The following is a 19,410-nucleotide window of genomic DNA, read 5'->3' as shown; positions in this document are numbered from 1 at the left end:
TATTTCATTACACCCTTGGATTTCTTAGGCACCTGGCGAAATTTCAATTATGCCCCCTGCTTCCGTAGATGCACATCAAAAAACACTTTTTTTTTTTAAATTTGGTTTTTTCCGTAGGTGTATCTACGGAAGCATTTTAAACTAGTGTATGTTGGAAAAAAATACACATAAATTCAGTTCAGAGATTGTTCCGTAAAATATACTTGCCATATTGAAACGGAAGGAGCCCAACAACGTTTTAAATATAAGTCAAGTGTATAACATCCGATACCGCAATAATAAGGTGATTAAGGGAGATAGAAGTGAGATGCAACAACTGTTGAAGATGTTGGATGATAACAAATACGTGTCGCGGTACAGAACTTGCGACGATGGGGTTACGGTTCGAGATATTTTTTGGACTCATCCGGATTCGATAAAGTTGTTCAACACTTTCCCGACAGTGCTCCTTCTCGATTTTACCTACAAGACCAACAAGTATCGACTTTCATTATTTGAGATCGTCGGTGTTACATCCACCGAGAAGACATACGTCGTTCATTTTTCTTTTTTGGAGTGTGAAAAAGAGGATAATTTTAGGTAGGCATTAGAGGTGTGTCGGTCACTTTTGAAGAAACAAGTCGAGATGCCAAAGGCGATTGTTACAGGCCGCGGTACCGCTTTGATGAATGCGGTGGCAAAGGTATTTCCTTTTTCTAATGCATTACTTTGTTGATATCACATAACATGTAATGTGAGAAGTAAGGGTAAACCCGCGATGGGAACGAAACAAGTAGAGACCGAAGGTGGAAAATCAGTGAAGTCCAGTGTGATTGTTGAACAAATAATGGATGCATGGACTCGTATTGCAAATTCTTCGACAAAAGAATTATACGTCGATTCCGTCATTCAATTTCGGTAAGTGTGTGAAAAGTATCATAATTTATTGAAATATGTTGAAAGATCCATTCTTGATAAGGTGAAGGAGAAGTTTGTGTGTGCGTGGATTGATAATGTCTGACATCTTAGGAATACAACCACCAATAGAGTTCAATCGGCACATGCTAGTTTGAAAAATTGGTTGGCTAACAGCAAGGGTGACTTGTGTCGAGATTGGGACACCATAAATCTCATGATCAAAAACCAACATAATGAGATACAAACCACATTTGGTCGGAGCATTACAGTGTTGGAACATCAATTTAGGGACAACATTCTTTATTCTCAATTGATCGGCAATGTGTCTTGGGCCGGGTTAAACTATATTTTTCACGAAGTAAAACTGTCGGTTCCGATAGTGTAAAGTGTGGTTGCACTATTACTAGAACGTGTGGTCTCCCGTGTGCTTGTGTTATTGCTAAAAAAGTGAGACTAGGTGAGCCAATAAGAATGGACGAAGTTATCCTTCATTGAAAAAGACTTGGTTTTTATTGATGATGGTAGCATCGAAGGAGAAAATTTGAATATCTCAATTACTTCAGAATTGGAAGTGATACAAGAGAGGTTATTGAAGGTCGATGACAACATGAAACTCTACATCAAAGAATAATTGCGGAAGATTGGATATCCCGAAACAACCGACATGAAACCTCCTTCTCAACCGGTTAAGATAAAGAGTGCTCTGAAGAAATTGAAGCCTACACTGAATGACAACTCGACTTCACGGTCTCCTTTTTATTGTGAGCATGTCGATAAAAAATTTCCCGACTCACCAACTCCTAAATCTCAAAAATCTCAAATAAGTTCAAACAAAGGAGCTTGCATAAGCAAACCGCCTCCGACACCTATTCCACTAAAAATTCCATTCATCGAAGAGATGCCTGTTCCATCGAAAATACTATTCATCGAAGAGATGTCGGTTTTTATGCATCCTTACATCGAGCGGATCGTAGATGTTGTGGGGGACAGCAATTGCGGTTATCGAGCCGTCTTGGCGTTGCTTGGTAACGGAGAGGATAACCATACGCTTGTCTGTCATCAACTCATCCAAGATTTGAAGAGGCATAAAGAAACGTACATGCGGTTATATGGAGAGGAAGCTAAATTTGAAGTGGTTAACGAAGCTCTTGTTCCTAGGATGGGTGCTTACGCACATGGATGTGATTCGCTGAAATAGGACATCTTATTGCATGCGCATATAATATGATGTGCACTGACTTAACGCGTTATGGTTTTTCGGAAACCTTTTTCCCACTCCGCACCGCATCGCCTACAAATTCAAATGATTGCATCATGTGTATTGGATGACTTTCAAAAGTGAGTCACTTTGTGCATGTTTACTTGAAACCGGGATGCCCCATACCACCTACATCACTGGAATAGATGCTTCCTCATACCGTAGATGCCAAGATGGCCAAATGTTTTTGTTGATAGGATTCACCAATTTGAAAGATTAAACAACATCGAAAAAGAATCGAATAAGGAAAAGTCTAAATTGGAACCCCAAATAGATTTAGTCGGTGATAATTTGTTTGATGTATTTTCTAGTTTCAAAGTGTAATATTGATCAGTGCATTTTCATGCACGTTCATTTATGTTTGCACTTAGGCATTTCTATGGTTTGGTTTGTTTATTTTTCTATTTTATCATGTTTTTGTAATTCAGTTTATTTTTTATTGTTATTTGATTTTCGCACTTTATTTTTCAGCTTTAGCAGTCTGCACTAAAAGGATCATAACTAAAGCTACAGGAACCCGATTGACACGTTCTAATAATCTCCAGAAAGCTAAGAGAAAGATCTATAACTTTCGTGTTGGAGTCAAGGGCGGATTCGGAGTTCATCTTTTCCAGAATTTCGTTTGAAGTTGCAGCATTAGTTTTATTTTAGTTTTGGGTCGTTAGTTTTGGGCCTGTATTATGTTTTTGACCCAGTTGGGTTGTAAACTGTTATGTTATTTTCTCTATACCTTAGGTAGCCGCATCTATCACGTTTTCACCTTCTATTCACAAGAAAAGTTGTACGCTCTGAAAACTCATGGAAAACTAATACGTTGCCGGACGGATTTACTATACTCAAGTTCAAAACTTTGAGATTGTTATAGTATTTACAATTTAATTTCGATTCCTTTCAACTATTTTATAAGATTTTTGTTTGCTTAATTCGATTATCATACAACATTGTTGATTTAATTTGATTGATATGTGTTCCCAATTTTAATCGTTGATTGACTCTGCTTAATTGTTAATTTGTGATATATTTAACCGTATACTTAATCTGGCAATAGGAACATGTATCTCATAGTGTCATCACGTTTGTTGACTGATATTGTAATCAAATAGGATAGAAAATTCGCTTAGGAAATTGATTATAATATTAGCATTCGATGATAAGAAAGAACCGAGTCAGTGAATCTGTTTGCTATAATCACTTATTTCATAACAGCTTATTTTGATAATCACTTTTTTCGACTTTTGTTAATTCGATTCTAAACCAATCAACCCCCTAAATAGATTTTGATTAGTTAATATAATACAAGAATCCTTGTGAGAATGATATTCGAGTTGTCGTTACCGCTAAACTACCGTTTTACAAAATACTCGTTTTTTATTCGTGTGCGGTAGCGGATCAAATATATGCACTCTTTAACATTGAGATAATTTTTGTCAATTATAACATTGAACTCTTTTTTTGTCAATTATAATCAATTTTCCTTCTACTTCTACTGCTATTAAATGTTGTTCTATTAAAAAAACTAACAGGGAAAGTTCTGTAGATTTATCTACGGAAGGATCTAATTTTGAAAATTATGAGTTTTTTCCGTAGGTACATCTACGGAAGTAACATATCTAAGATCATTTTGTTAATATACCTACGGAATGTTCTGTGACAGAGATTGTGTGATTCATATGCACCTAGGTCTTCTATAAATTTGGGGTTTCTAATGTTGTATTTTACACAAACACATAAATGTCTCAATATGAGTACAACATCCGTTGGCATGTCACAAGTGTATCCTACTCCGACAATAGAACACCCAGTTGTACGATCAAAGTGAAAGAATACACCTCGCTCGAAGATATCATCGACGAAATCCAATACCTCCTACCTTACGGTGTCAAACGAAAGGTTGTGAAGCTCGAGTATCGGTCACCTTCATTTGACGACGGAGGGAACGTCGTTTACAACAACTTTGAGTTGAAGAATCGAGTGGATGTTTTGGAGATGTGGCGAACGTATGAAGGTTTCGAAAAGAAAATCCCACTCGAGTTCGTAGCAACGGTCCAAAGAACGGTTGATCAAATCTTAGAGATGTGCAAGCGTCCATCGGACTATTGATATGTAATATTTAATTTTTTTGTAGGAATTATCGATGTAATGCCGACCGATTTTAATCAATGAATGTTGCTTTTCTCGTTACAAATGTTGTTTTTCTGGTTTACTGGTTGTGGGTTTATTCCATAGATGTACCTACAGAGTGTCCGTATGTGCATCTACGGAACATTTTTACACAAATGTAAAAAAAAAGGTGCTTCCGGAGTTACATCTACGGAAGCAGAGGGGCAATTTTGGAAGCACACATGGTGGATAAGAGATCTAAGGGGTAGGATTAGAGTTTCTCATTTTTTTAACTATACGAACTTTAATGAGGGACAAAATGTATCGTGGAAGTGCCAACTCATATACATAAGATAGGAATGAATGTAGTCTTAAGACACTGTAACATTACTCTGTTCATTAATATTTATTTCATCTGGTTTTACAGTTCACCATTGATTTTGGAAAATGGATGCTGATATTTTGGCACTTGCACGACAGATGTCCTAACAATACAAAATGTTAAAATAAATGTTATAACATTTGTTGACTTACAACACAATTATCAAAACTGAAAACTAAATGCAGAATGATAAATAACACGGTAAATTGTTAACCTAGTTCAGTGCAACAACATCTAATCTGGGGGCTACCAAACCAGAAAGAAAATCCATTATTAGTAGTACCAGTTCAAAGCCTAAACAATCCCAGTTTAAAACCTTTCTCCTAATCCCTACCCATTGCAACTTCTACCTAGAAACCAACATCTAGATATGATAAATCGATGTCCCACTTCCAATCACCACTATGATAAAACAGTCACACATCCCATGACCAGAGGAACCAAATAGAAAGATCACACTTTCAAATAAACAATACTTAGTCAAGAACCTTAACTAAGAACAATACTTGATATTGCATAAAAGCTTTGATCAAGAAAAATACTCAACTCTTTTACTTAAAAGCTTCAAGAGTGAGAACACACGTCCACTTCAATGTATTGGTTGGCCACATGTCGCTTGTGATCTATTTTCACGATGACGCTTTCTGACTCGCTTTGCTTGATGATGGCTTACGCGAAGTATTCCGGACTTCTCTGCTTACGCTTGCTAGCTCATTGCGGATTTGCTATCCGTTCGGTATTGTCTCCTTGTCCCTTTTACCGCTTTCCGCATCATCCTTTAACATGAGAAGTAGGACCTAGACATGCATCTGGTCAAGCCCTCGAAAGAGGCTCTGTTTTTGTTGGTGTGTTTACATTTGTGCTTTGCGGCAGGGAGTCACGGTGTAATAAGTCCTATATGGCACTCCGTTAAGTCCTCATGAAAGGCATGCGGAAAGGGTTAGCAATCAACCCCCGCCTAGTCTCATCGAGTCTGTTCAGTATGCGCATGCTACGCGTGGCTCGCTTCTGAACCTGCATAAGATCTTGTTATCGAGTATGTCAGGAAAAGGGTTCATGCAGCCGGACCCCCGCATTTCCTATAGCTCGCGTCGCTCGACGTTGATGCTCGGTGTACGCACGCACCGTTTTCCTTTACGATCCGTGACGGCTTGGTTGCTGAGAGGGATCCGCTCCTTTTGTCTATGGCCCGATCATTTTCGCGAGGTCTAATGCTTGGTTGACTCGGGTGATTCGCTCCCCTTGGCTATGGCGGGACCGCTTTTCCACCATTCGGCCAGTGTCGTTGGTTTGTTTGCTTTACGAGCGGAGCTCGTTTGTGTGATATATTTGTTTGCCTTCCCTTTTCCTCGTAGGTTGCTAGTTTAGCTTAGACGTGTACCCTTTGTATGATAACATTAGGTAGCAAGCTTTCCCCCTTAGTTTAGGTTTTCCTCATGCATTCGTTAAAACACAAACCACACTCTTTGATTTTCTTTTCTTAAGAGCTTGTTATCTCTGCTCCATTCCCAAGCATAAGTCTCTAAAGGTCGAGCAGCGGAGTGTGAATGTAACTCGTTCACCTAAAAAACACAAAACAAACAGAAACTAGTTAGCCGAACTACGGTAGCTCTGATTCTGCAAAACAGATACGTAGGCAGCGGGGTAGGGCCCGTGCGAGCGCAATCCTTTCTTTTCCCTACATTCTGCATTCATTTTAGTCCAGATTAGCGTAGCTTTGTTACACACCCATAGTTTTAGACACAAGCGTGGATACCATCGAGTACGATGGGCGCGAGGGGTGCTAACACCTTCCCCTCGCGTAACCGACTCCCTTACCCTTTTCTCTAGTCGTGAGACCGTTGTTTTGTTTTGTGGTTTGCTGGCATTCCCTTCCTTTCAGGATAAATATGTTAGTGGCGACTCTGTTAATTTTCGCGGTAGCGACAGATAGCATTAGCAGTAGGAACACCAATAGCATTAGCCAACTTCATATTGGACAGATTCCTATGGTACAAGCCTTCAATGTATTCGGCTGAACCAATCATCTTCAGTAATTGAGGTTCGTGAATCAAACAATGAGAATTGGTGAATTGGACTATACAAGGCAACTCAAAACATAGTTTAGAGACTGAAACTAAATTCAAGGATAATTGTGGGACATACAAGACATTATGAATAGTAAAATCAGGTGTGAAATTAATAGTTCCTATTTGTTTAGCTATGACAAAATTGCCATTAGGTAACCTAATATTAACATGAGTATATCTTGCAAAGACCGCAACCAATGAACAGAGCCACAAATATGGTCACTTGCTCCTGAATCTATGATCCAAGAACTAAGAGAATAATTATGGAAACACAAAGAAGGGAATATGTTACCTGTATTGGCTGCAGAATGGAAAGTCCTCACCTGATTCGAAGCACTAGGCTGTTTGTTAACATTGGAATTCTGAAGAAGAGAAATGAGTGTTTGGTATTGTTCTGTAGTAAGTTGAGGTAAAGGTTGTGTATTAGGGTCACAAGGTGTGTCAGGACTGAGATTATCAGGATTCTCAGTACTAGCGTTGTGAGCATTGGAGTTGGAATTGCGCTGCAAGTGAGGAGGTACACCATGTTTGCGATAGCAAGTGTCAACTGTGTGACCTAATTTGCCATAAAAAGTGCAAACTTTCTGCCTATATTTCTTGAAAGGAGGTTTTCTCTGATCAGCAGTATTGATCAAAACCTTCGATTCTTCATCAACGGGAGCAGGAATGGGTGTGGTCTGGCGCTCATGCTGAATCACCATGGAAAAAAATTTGTTCAGTGTTGGTAAAGGATCAAGGAATAGAATTTGGGATTTGACAACATTGAAATCTTCATTCAAACCAGTCAAGAATCGTATGACATATAACAAATTGTGATTTGACCTAGCACTACGCATAGTTTCACATGAACAACGAATTCTACAACTGCAATGAGGAATAGGCATGTACATTTCAAGTTCTTCCCAAAGAATCTTGAGTTGAGAAAAAAATTTGTTACCGTTCGATTATTTTGCTTTAAAGAATAGATTTCTTGTTGTAATTCGGAGATGCGGACCAAATCTCCTTGTGCAAATCGCTCTCTCAAATCATTCCAAACATCAATGGCATTTTCCATGAAAACTATCGATTGACCAATAGAATCTGACACAGAGCGCATAATCCAAGAATGAACCAACATGTTGCAGCGAGTCCAAGCATGGAAAGATGGATCAAAAGTATCTGTTGGAACCGGAATTATGTCGTCGACGAAATCAAACTTCATCTTACCGCCAAAAGCTCTACGCATTGATCGCGCCCAGCTGTGATAGTTCGAACCAATGAGAACTTGTGTGATGGATACAAATGAAGGACCGTTGATGGGATGTACATAATAGGGACTTGTCGGATCAGCCATAGGATCGGTGGTGGCGCGCGGAGGATCCATGGAGTCAAAGGCTCAATGATACCATAATGAAGTAGATGGAGAAGAAGTATGTAACAGAAAATGAAAAAGGATAACAATTTTGAGGATCATAACAGAACTCTATTCATTTTGGATAAGCTACAAAGTATAACCAATGAGCTATTTATACATCAATGACACATGAACTGAAATGGATTAAAACTAATCCTAGCCGTTAATGCTTCAATAGTTGGCTCTATTTTAAGCGATTTCACTGATTTTATGATGAATTAACTCGTTCAAAATCGTGTTAAATTCCAATTTCATTTTATCAATGTTACAGTCAGTGCAACACAAATTTCACACCAAAACACGTAAAATCATACGGTTTTAAAAAGTTAACATGCAATTTTGACAACAACGCATGTGCACACGCACAAAAAATTATGTGACCACTAATAAGCACGACATCGTTACAAAGAACCTATAAACATATTCCTATCAAAACAGCATGAACCCATCTGCAAACCCGTGTCCTGTGTGATCTGTAACCTGCCCAATCTATACAAGAAAAATGGATGGAACTGAATCTATGTATAGTCCTAATTGTATGTTGTGTCTGAGTTGAAGTGCTTCATATATTACTACATGAAAGGTCAGGTTACATAATACACAGTTCCTATTGTCATTTGGCAGCAGCTAGCTGTTTCTTTAGGTCCATCAACTCTAGTCCCTGCGAACGCAGCATGTCCTTCAGCTTCTCTGAAGCTTCTCTGTACTTTATTTTTGATGCATCTGATTCTTCAATTGCTTCTTTATATCGCAAACGATGAGCATCTAGCTTTGCTTGTGTTCCACGGAGCATCATTCTAAACTGAGCTGTTTCATTGATGTTTGTAACTTTATCCTGTTCATAATAAAACAGCATATTTCTGAAAATATGATGAACCCTTAAATGTTCACTAATGAAACTAGTATTTAGCTTAACATGGAGGAACATTTCTGAGTTTGTACAAAGACAAACATCTGAACAAGATAACAAATATGATTCACTTACAGCATGCATTTTGACTTCCATGCTGGAAATTTTATCACTGAGCTCCTTCATATGGTCCTTTTCCCTTGACAACTGCAAAAAAAAAAAATTTGATTAGAAACACAATAAGATAAGGATCATAAGACAATCCTTAGTTTACCTCATCTTGGCAATGTTTTAGTAGGAGTTCCACTTCCGTAACATGTTTCTGTTGATCTTCCATCTCGGTCATCAATTTGTCCCTTTCTTCTGTGACAGTGGAAAGTTTGATCTTGAGATTCTGCAAGGTCACACCTGAGATGATTACTAAAACTAATACAGTGCAGATTATCGCACATGCATCTTTATCCCTTAGTTCCAAGTTACATAATGGACTTTTGCAAACTGAACAAATAATAGAGCTTCAAGGATCCCATGTATGAAAAGCTGTTATTTAGAAGATTGATAATCATTGCAAAATCATTTCAACTTTTCTTTTACAAGTGTTTCCTGAAAATGTTATCCAAACTAACTCATTCTTACCTCTGACAATTCTGTTGATAATGATGTAATTTTCTCATTGTTTGACCTTGCTTGTTCTTCTATGGCTAGAAGTGCAGCTTTCTCCTTGGCAGACCAAATTGCCCTTTCCTCCTCTATTTCCAATAAGGCATTTGTAAGTTGCTGCAAGATCAAGGAGACGCGTTGAAACAATTTTACATTTATAACAAGAAATTACCTTAAAAAGGGAAGAATAACAATCAAAAGAAAAAGATAGTTGCAATTGCACTACCATTGACAACTCCTTCTTTTCTTCCACCAATTCTTTGATCGAGCTTTTCAATTTTTCTTGATTGAGGTCAGATTCTTCCAATCTTTGTTTCTAGATGCACATGAATAAGATGGCAGATTTGAGCATGTAAGATCTTAACAGATATCAATAGTCAATTTCAGCATTCAAATTCAGAATCTTTCCCTCTCTAAATTTTCTTTCAATGACTAAAATTTTTTCTCAGCTCTTTGGCATCATTTTATCGAAAGTTTAACATAAGAGTTGAAGTTGAACGGAGAAACCGAAGAAGAATTTTGCAGAACAACTTACAACAGCTGAAATCTCCTCCTTCAAATCATATATTTCAGAGGCTGATGTCACCAGTTTGTCAGTCAAATCTTCCAATTCTGATTTCAAAGCTTCGTTAATAGAAATCACCTCTTCTTTCTCTTTAAGCACGGCTGATATTTCTTCTTCCAACGAAGTGATTCTTGTTTCCGATTCAAATGCAAAAACTTCCAGCTCTTTGTACTCTTCCTGATCACCGATACATAGATATTTAAAAAATCAGTTATCCTACTTGGAAATTTTTAAAAACATAAAGACAAATGATCATGTATTAAAAATAATGCACTGCATTAGCCGAATTATCATTGTTACAAATTTGCAAACCAAAGATAAACCAAATAATGATAACAGAAACTCAATTAAAACATAGTTCTTATTTCTTGCTACAATCAGTTGTCTACAAAAGGAATTAAAGGCTTGCTTAAATAATACTACCTCCTTCCCAAATTATAAGTCACTTTGCCAAAAATATTTGTCCCAAATTATAAGTCACTTTGCAATTTCAATACATCATTAATGACTTTATGCCTAATATACCCTCTCTTATTTATTTCTCTTTCTTCTTTCAATTCTTTTAATTTCGCTTTCCAATGTAATTATTGACGGACATTTTTGTAAAGTCATACATCTCTTCACTTCCCCATAAAGTAATAATCGTATTTCTTATTTCCCGTGAAATGACCAAAACATCTTATAATTTCGGACGGAGGGAGTAAGTAATAACACATGGTCTTATACCAGAGAAAATGCAAGATCCTTTGGTCTTTGAGTATCAAACATCTTTGAACTCTTTCCAGCAAGTGAATCATGTTTACTGATATCACGTTCAAGACGTGAGTTCTGACCATGCAACCGTTTGATCTCTCGTTCAGCATAGGCTTTCTCACCCTACAAATATGCGGGCAATAAAATTATATGCGTTCAACAAGTCAATATGTTACAATGAAACCAAAAAACCCTTGAGTATAGCAAAAAAACCTCAAGTTTTGTTTTTTCTTGCATAGCGATCTTAAGCTTCGATTCAGTTTCTTTCATCTTGGTTTTTGCCTTCTCAAAATCTTTTCTTAGAGTTTCCTTTTCCTTGGCTACTGAAGATGATGTTAAACACGCTATCTCTTTTTCAAGAGTTTGGATATAAGAAATCAGCTCTTGATTTTCCAATTCTTGTTGTTCAAACCGTTCCTATAATAATAACTAAAGGTTAGCATGCCCGAGATGGTGCATTATGCAATCAGGCAAAACAAGAGAAAGTACAGATAACATGTCATCAAATAAAGGCCGACCTGCAAAGAATAATGAGAGCTCTGAGCATCTAGTTTTGATTCCTCAAGAAGCTTTTGAATATTCGATAACTGGCTGTCCAGAAGAATCTGCAACCCAAATATTAGACCTACCAGAGAACCCAGATATGACTAGAAATATATCATAATAGAAAGGCACTTTTACCTTCTGATTCTCAAGCTCGGATATTGTTTGAGTTAAGCTAGAATTCAACTTCTGACAATTATTAAAGATTAATTTTTGTCCTGCAGAATCCTGAGATATTGAGGTTTTGAAATCCTGCATCAAATCATAAAATGAAATCAAAATTGACGAGTCTAAATATTTACGTAGATACAATAATTAGTTAGAAAATAGAAAATAGCTGCTCAAGACACTATATGAAATAAACACTAAGCAATTATATTTTTATTACACTGATCCAATATAGCGTCGGAATATTACTTACAAGGAATATATGACAGAGAGTAGAGAAACTTTTAGTCGCATCATCAATCATCAAAATAACACTTTGAACAGCTTCTTTCGAATTTTGTACTTCAGACATTACATCTTCGATTTCCATGGAAACACTGGCTATAAAGTCAATATTCTCATCCTACATGAAACATCAAAAATACATTTTATAGGAAATGTTATATAAACATGAAATCATAATTAAGCAAGAATCTAAAAGTTCATACAAAGCATAAAATACATACATCAATGTTGTTCACAGTTTTACTGGAAATAAGTTGTTCATTAGCCAATCGAGCTGCCTCCTGTGCTTTTATAAGCTCATTATTGAGCTATGTAGATGAAACAAAATTCAGGAATTAGAAATGTGAATAAGGGAAAAAATGACATTTTTTACACAACCAAGCAGCTTCATATTTGTGTCTGCAAAAAGTATAGTCAAGATAAATATTTGTGGGAGCCATATTTAGATAAACAATGAGCATTTTCCAGTAATTAAATAAAAAAATACATAAAATAATGTGCAATTATGGATCAACAATGACTACCTCTTCAATTTTCTCCCTGGCACTCACATTCTGCTCGGTTGCCAAATCATAAACAGTATCCAGGTTCTGTTGGCTTGATAGCTTTTCCATTTCCAAAACGTTAATCTTCAAGATACAAGGACAAAAAATATAAGCAAGACGCGTCTAGAAATCACAAAAATGCATTTTATTAGAATATATTGAAGAATGTTTTAGGCTTGATTGTAACATCCCCAAAATTTCAAGGACACTACTGAAAAGTTTCAGGTTCAAGCTGGCTTAATTACCAAAGAAAAGAGAAGAAAACAAAGTCAATTACCCAAGATAATTTGTACAGAAGTTCTACAATGAAAAAATTTCAGACTTGAGAAAGACGAATTTAATACATGACAGATCTTGCTTCTAAAGTATTTGTTCATATTAGTACTAATCCCTATATAGTTCTTCAAAGAAGTAAGATCAATATAATACACATATTATAAGGATCAATTCCATTATAGAAAAATATCATATGGATTAAAAAGCTAAACAAGGACGACAAAAGTAATCTTTTTGCATTAAACCATAACAATTCTAATTCTTTTGTTCATTCCCATTTTCCTTAAACACATTTCATGCAGCACAAAGCAGAAAACAGTTATTACAAATAAAAAACAAATAAACTTTTGGAACTAAGAAAGAATAAGCATGATAAAAGAAACCTGCTCTTGAAGTCTCTTGATAACAAGAATAGCCTCTGTTTCTCTAAGACTGTCATATTCTGCTTGCTGTTGTAGATATTTGTTGTCTTCTTGCTATAATTGTAACATGTTAGAATACAAAATATTGAGAATTGAAGAATAGGAAATACTAATAAGCCATATGATATGACAAACCATAGATAATCTTTTCTTCCGTGATGAATCTCTTTTCCTGTTTGTTACAAGCAATAAAGCACGAGGGTTTGGTAGATTGTGATTAACATTTGCATCACCTTTATCGTCCTCTTCTTTCTTACAGGAATCGTCCACATTGAAATCTGCATCTAGGAGTTTGTTGAAAGGAACAAGTGGTCCCATTTCTAGCTTAGGTCGAATAGGTTCTGTGGTAGAAACATCGGTGTGGATGCTAGAATGCACCTGAAGTGAAGAAAAACAAAATAAATGATATGATTACAATAATAAAAATAACTTAACTAGTATCACAAACAAACACCAAATCGTAATTCATATAAAACCCATTAGAACTAATAATGAATTTTTAGAAAGTAACATGTTTACATCATTTAGATGCGTCTGTGAAATATTTCCAGGACACCATGTTTCCCGCCTCTTCTCCTGCAGAGCATGTGCGAAAAAACTCGATTAACCAATGGTAGTAAAGAGAGGAGGATGCAAGAAATACAAAAAGATCAGGAAAAAGCATATTAGTTGTAAGGAGTTAGTACTAGCCAAAAGAAAAATTAACAAACATGCTTATGTAGGCAATCATTGCATCAAGGGGACTGGAAAAATAAACATGCAAAAGGAAATCAAAAAAACCAGTTGTTGGTGCAAGGTAGCTAGTCAGTGAAGACTGCTTTAGAAGCAGTTATTCAACTACTCCATTAAGAGCCTAATACCCAAAATGAAGCACATGCTGTACAAAGAGCCTATTACAAACCAAGCTAAATGCATTAGTAATACCTTTTTAATATATTTGTAAATTTATTTCAATACCAAATATATTTGCACATGCATAAGTAATAGTACCTTTTTAGTATATTTGACGCTCTCATCCCTATTTGAAAACAAAACCATTGAACTCAAGTTTTCAATTCTCTTGGCTTGCTCGTGAACTCTCTTTTCCCATTCACCTTGTGTTTTCTTTTTCTCTTCTAATTCCAAAGCTATGCGTTCCCTTTCTAGTTCAGACTGAAAAAAAAAATATTGCAAGTTCATAACATAATGAATAAACAAGAATTTTGTAATGATTAACTAAGAAGGAAAATTCATGCACCTGTAACAATGTATTTCTAAGGCTCAAAATCTCCTCTTCCAAATGTTCTGAACGAAAACCCTAAAGAAAAGACCAATTATAACTTTAGCAATATTTAAGAAAACCAAATTGTGTATATTTACAATCATACATAAATGGTTATAAAAGATTAAATAAAAAAATGGTAACATAAAATTAGATCAACCGTCAATTTGGCACGAAGCTCTTCAATTTCCTTCTTTTGGCGCTTTAATAAAGCAGCATCTGTCATAATCTGGAGCGTAAACAAAGAGGAAAAACATTATACCACTTCAGTACAAAGCATAACCACGGATAATAAGACACAACAAATAGAAAAGTACAACAAAATGTTGTATGATACCAAAATAAAGAGAACAAGATCAAAATAAAAGGGCACTTCAAATGAGGGGAATGGATTAGGAGAAACCTCGTTGATTTTAGCACAATTTGTAACACGCAAAGCTCGGCTTGCAAATTGTAGACTGCTTTTAGTTTCATCTGTATGTATCTGCCACATATAATAAAGATGAGTTGTAATTCGAAAAGTTTGACATGTAGCAAACAGCTAATTGTTTGGGAGGAGAAAAAGAGGATATTTGTAACAAAACTTAATACCTGTCATCTATGGAGGACAAACATAAATGTACATGTTTTAGTAATTGCAGTGATATAAAAGCCCATAGTAGAGAAATATTGACGGTGCTTTATGTTAAGACATTTGGAAAAGAAATGGTTTACAATGGACAGAAAAAGAGTTAAACTTGTAGATATCTGATAAAATGGTGTGAATGAAGTGTAAGAAACAATGAAGGGATATCTCACCTGAGCAAGTGTGATATTACAAATTATAGCTGTGTTAGCATTTCCCCCTAACGCAGGTTGCAAAATTCTTGTAAGCTTGCTATCTCGATATGGAACATGACCACTGCATCAATTTTTATATTTTCAATTTTTCGCATCAAAATACAAAAAGCTAAAATATAATGAGTTAAGCTTACCCTTGACTCTCAACACCTTCACTCAATTTTTTAATCACAGTTCCCAAAGTCATTAAACTTTTGTTTATGTGTGAACCCTCTTTGAGACGTACACCTTCTGCTCCAGTTTTTGCAGCACGCTCTGAACCAGCAAGATCCACCAAATTCTATCAAAAAATTAAGATAATGATTAAAGAAATGCAAATTTATGCAAAAATGCATGTGTCAATAGGTGAATGGTTAAATACCTACACGCAATAAGTAAAAACTTTTCAATAAGAGACAAATTTCTAATTAAAACATTGACATACCAACACTGATACACGAACAGCATCACAAGAGCTACTAGTGCTTTCATCTTCATTTCTATCTCTGCTTTCAATTATCTACTAAACACAAGATTTTAATTATTGGAGGGGAAAGCATCAACAAACATTTTTTGAGAAAAGTGTAAAATCTGAAAGAATATTGATTACCATGCGAAAAATAGTATGGGATCTACTACTGTACAAATTCATATTTGTCTCTCCGATATGTCTATGAGCTGATACAAATTCAAAGAATGAAAAGAAAAATTAGTTGTCAGGAATCAGTAGCATAAGATATACCAAACATACATGAATGGAAATTTAAGCAACACAGAAACGGATAAAAGGAGAAAAAAGTAACACTGAAGAAAAATGCAAAAATTAAAATTACATTCTCCAAACTCCATGAGATTAAGAACTTGCTCAGAAGAGGTAACAATTTCTTCTCGTAGCCCCGCAACATATATTCCTCGCTGAGAATTCAAAGAAAAAGTATATAAAATAATAAAGAGTACAATATAACTCCAAAAATAAGCAAAGATCAACCTGAAAAAGAAGAAAAATAATATTAACCTCTATATTTTCATGAATCTGCAGTTTTCGATGTTCAGGAACCAATAAATCATTTATCTCTTCATTGTAAATCTCCATGTATGACATTCTAAGAAGAAACTCTCGATCAACATCCTAAAATAAAAAATAAAATAAAAAACATCATCCATCATGAGAGTCAATATTGAATAGAGATACTAAGAATTTGGAAAATTTTAACAATGCCATGTTGATATCATGATAGAATAGCCTAGATTTTCAAACCTCAAGATCACCTTTATATGCCCAAAGGATAAAACCTCATTGAGCAAAACAGTTATCACAGCCAGTAGTTCTCAAGAGTAACAACTAGTAGTTGCAAGTCAAGGTAGATTCACATCAACACTATTCGCTTTTTAAGAATAGGAAAATGGAAAATAGCGTAGTCACGGCATCTCTCAACTCTCACACACAACCATGCTAATACCACTTTCTTAGAGGAAGTATTTCTATGAGAGAACCTGTTATTTACTAGATTCAAAATGACAAGTATAAGAGTATTTATAGAATTATTTCTTGAACCTTCCAAATTAAAACTCACTTCTAAATATTTGATAGTCTTCTAAGAAGAAAACAATTGTTACTTTACCAACAAGAGAAGCAGAGCTAGTAGCTATGTAGTAGCTTCTTATGCAAGTCAGGCTATTTGGTTGAGGAAGATTCTAGATCAACTCTAATTCAAACAACTGAAATCTATTCCGGTAATAAAGCTCTCAAAAAATCTTGTTCAACATTGAAAAACAGTGTAGTCATGAAAAATTGGGATAGTTAATTGGGCCAAATAAAAAAAAATTGTGATTACAAGGCAAAGTGAAGCTTTGCCAAGCAACAATGAAACCCATCACTCTGCACCTTCTCATCCCCTAGGATTTCTCACATTGCAACAACAAAGGTTGTTGCTACTAGTACCAAATGAACAAGTAACCACTTCATCAAATGAAAATTTACTTAAGTTGTTCTTAAATCATTCATCTTGAATGAAAGTAGCGCTCAGTTATCTCCAAGTAATGCACATGTAGTTGATATGAGATATTCACCAAGTCCATGAGATTATACATTATCAAAAAATTTGGCACATTTCATGTTTAAGCTCACCAATAAAAGATATGAAACACAATGGATTTAATTATGAAATTTAAACAGGTGTTGAGAAATGCTTTTTCTATGGAAAATAGTCCTTCGACGCTGAACTAAAATATCATTAATATCATCTTTTATCTACCCTATCTAGCTATACAGGATTTGGAAAGGAAAATATTTATTCTACACCAGACAATAGTAAGTCACAATACCTTTTTCATCTTCTGTACACTAGTTAATTATGGGTGATTTAATAGTTAATTTGTACCAATTGGTTATCAAACAGGTAATCTGTTAATGAAGAACAGAGACAAACAATTCATTTGATGAGAAATCTAGATTCTATACATGTTGCGAACCAATAATCTACTTATCTCAGGCCAATGTAGATAAATGTGGAATCTCATGTATAGGAATAATACCAGACTTGCTCTAGATAAAAACAACCTCTAAATTGGCCTTTCAATAATAACAATGTCGCCATATTAGCCCTTCAAAGATTTTTTTTATCAAGTTAATCCCTTAACATTTTAAAGTGTCACATCCATCCAAATAGAGGACTAGAAAAATGAGCCAAAATGACCCATCCCCCAAAGCTGAGTTGAATTGCAGCACAATGTAAGACAATCATGTGCACTGTCAACACATCAATACCAATCCAAAGTACTCATGAGATGAGTGAAGAGAAATGTTCAATATAAAACCATTTTTAATTAAGCTTACACCTTAAATTAAAGTGTATAATAGGATCATAAGAAAACAGAAAAATTGAGCAATAGTGATTACTTGTTGAAGAATGTGAAATAAATCCTGCACCGCGCGAGGAATGACTCCAGGCTCGGCTTTAGATCCCCGCATCGTGTGAGTCTTCCCACTATTCGTTTGTCCATAAGCGAAAACAGTACCTTCATTTTCATCATTTCAAGTTCAAAAACCCTAAATTAACAATTCAAAAACACTAAGTTAACCATACTCACCGTTGAATCCACTGACTGCGGCAGCAACTATATCTTTGGTACGAGTTTCATAGACTTCAGAGGTTTTACTATTTTCATCGAATACTTGATCTACAAAGCATAAATTGAAATTAAAAGAAATTAATGAAAAATAAAAGGGAAATGGAGATGAAAATGAAGAGGAAAACAGTGAGTACCAAATTCGAACATGGAGGAGTGGTTGGGAATGAAAATGGAGTTGCCGGAGATTCTCCATAGACTGGTTTTGGCGTCCTCCGGCGAGAGAGGTCTTGCACGGACGGTGACGTGTATTCTATCCATGATGATGTTAAACGATAGATGAAAATGTGAGAGAATGAAGAAAGTGGTTTTTGTTTGTTTGATTTGACTCTGATGATTAAGCAAGTGTTGGTGGAAAATCGAAGAATGTGTCCAGCGTCTGCTTTGCTAAAAAACTTCCCGCGCTATGCAGCGAATTAGGGCCACGAAGAATTCAAATGTTGGTGCTACAGTACTTCAAATTCTTTCACCGTCTCACACCACTAGTTTTGTGTCTACTTTGAATATTCTCTTAAAAAGAGATTGATTAATTTAATTGTTTGCAAAAAAAATTACTACCAAGAGTTTAATGGTTATGCATTGAGTAGGGGTGGCAAACGGGCATGCCCGCCCTATTTTGTCTTGCTCTGTAAAATCTCGAAGAAAAAAAATGGGGTGGACGGGACGGTCATAGTTGAGAATGCAGACCTAAAACTTTGACCCGTCCCGCAAAAAATACTACACTTTTAAGTCTAAAAATGAAAAAATTATGTTAATTCTTGTGTCCGTCAAAGTCCGCATGAAAAACGGAGCAGGGTATAGGTGTAATCGAATCGATTTGGACCGGTTTTTGGTAAAAAAAAAGTTCGAACCGATGATATTTCCATCGGTTTGGTTTGATTTGATTTTCAACATTTTTCCAGAATGGAACCAAACCAAACTAACCGGTTTGGTTTGGTTTGGATGATCGGTTTTTTGGTGTATTTTATGCTATTATTTTTTAAAATAATACATTTCATGTCATTTATTTCATGCTCTATTTTTTCAAACAAATTA

The 19,410-nt window shown here is 35.6% G+C and overlaps 3 protein-coding genes across 3 annotated transcripts; 1 reads left to right on the top strand and 2 right to left on the bottom strand.

Moving 5' to 3' along the window:
• The first annotated feature begins 1,561 nt into the window (after positions 1-1,561).
• On the top strand, positions 1,562-2,095 carry LOC131628225 (uncharacterized). Its single transcript, XM_058899088.1, has one exon. It carries the CDS (start codon positions 1,562-1,564, stop codon positions 2,093-2,095), a length of 534 nt encoding a protein of 177 aa, XP_058755071.1.
• Positions 2,096-6,544: 4,449 nt separating this feature from the next.
• Positions 6,545-8,069, bottom strand: LOC131628223 (uncharacterized). Its single transcript, XM_058899087.1, has 3 exons — positions 7,595-8,069; positions 6,999-7,475; positions 6,545-6,714 (listed from the first exon to the last, which is right to left on the bottom strand). Exons 1-3 carry the CDS (start codon positions 8,067-8,069, stop codon positions 6,545-6,547), a joined length of 1,122 nt encoding a protein of 373 aa, XP_058755070.1.
• Positions 8,070-8,323: 254 nt separating this feature from the next.
• On the bottom strand, positions 8,324-18,841 carry LOC131628211 (kinesin-like protein KIN-7O). The gene is made up of 29 exons (XM_058899069.1): positions 18,513-18,841; positions 18,337-18,426; positions 18,146-18,264; positions 16,262-16,375; positions 16,080-16,161; positions 15,857-15,924; positions 15,692-15,766; positions 15,402-15,547; positions 15,226-15,328; positions 14,831-14,911; positions 14,588-14,656; positions 14,404-14,463; positions 14,157-14,318; positions 13,686-13,742; positions 13,302-13,544; positions 13,128-13,220; positions 12,448-12,552; positions 12,145-12,231; positions 11,892-12,041; positions 11,609-11,722; positions 11,446-11,532; positions 11,141-11,344; positions 10,901-11,050; positions 10,145-10,351; positions 9,836-9,925; positions 9,586-9,726; positions 9,224-9,343; positions 9,085-9,156; positions 8,324-8,934 (listed from the first exon to the last, which is right to left on the bottom strand). The coding sequence occupies exons 1-29, from the start codon at positions 18,634-18,636 to the stop codon at positions 8,713-8,715; spliced, it is 3,435 nt and encodes a 1,144-aa protein (XP_058755052.1). The 5' UTR covers positions 18,637-18,841; the 3' UTR covers positions 8,324-8,712.
• Between the last annotated feature and the right edge of the window lie 569 nt (positions 18,842-19,410).

This window comes from Vicia villosa, unplaced genomic scaffold (assembly GCF_029867415.1).
Source record: "Vicia villosa cultivar HV-30 ecotype Madison, WI unplaced genomic scaffold, Vvil1.0 ctg.000434F_1_1, whole genome shotgun sequence".
In the NCBI taxonomy this organism is placed as follows: Eukaryota; Viridiplantae; Streptophyta; class Magnoliopsida; order Fabales; family Fabaceae; genus Vicia; species Vicia villosa.
The sequence above is the reverse complement of the archived record's forward strand: the minus strand, read 5'-3'. Positions and strand labels throughout refer to the sequence as shown.

Excerpts from the sequence above, each read along its gene's own strand:
- LOC131628225 (XM_058899088.1), top strand. The coding sequence starts at position 1,562 with ATGAAACCTCCTTCTCAACCGGTTAAGATAAAGAGTGCTCTGAAGAAA.
- LOC131628223 (XM_058899087.1), bottom strand. The coding sequence starts at position 8,069 with ATGGATCCTCCGCGCGCCACCACCGATCCTATGGCTGATCCGACAAGT. Across the intron at positions 7,476-7,594 it reads CTTTGGGAAGAACTTGAAAT|ATTTCAATGTTGTCAAATCC; the intron begins GTACATGCCTAT and ends GTTTGAATGAAG. Across the intron at positions 6,715-6,998 it reads CCATTCTGCAGCCAATACAG|TCCAATTCACCAATTCTCAT; the intron begins GTAACATATTCC and ends TGCCTTGTATAG.
- LOC131628211 (XM_058899069.1), bottom strand. The coding sequence starts at position 18,636 with ATGGATAGAATACACGTCACCGTCCGTGCAAGACCTCTCTCGCCGGAG. Across the intron at positions 18,427-18,512 it reads CTCCTCCATGTTCGAATTTG|ATCAAGTATTCGATGAAAAT; the intron begins GTACTCACTGTT and ends TATGCTTTGTAG. Across the intron at positions 13,743-14,156 it reads GCGTCAAATATACTAAAAAG|GAGAAGAGGCGGGAAACATG; the intron begins GTACTATTACTT and ends CATGCTCTGCAG.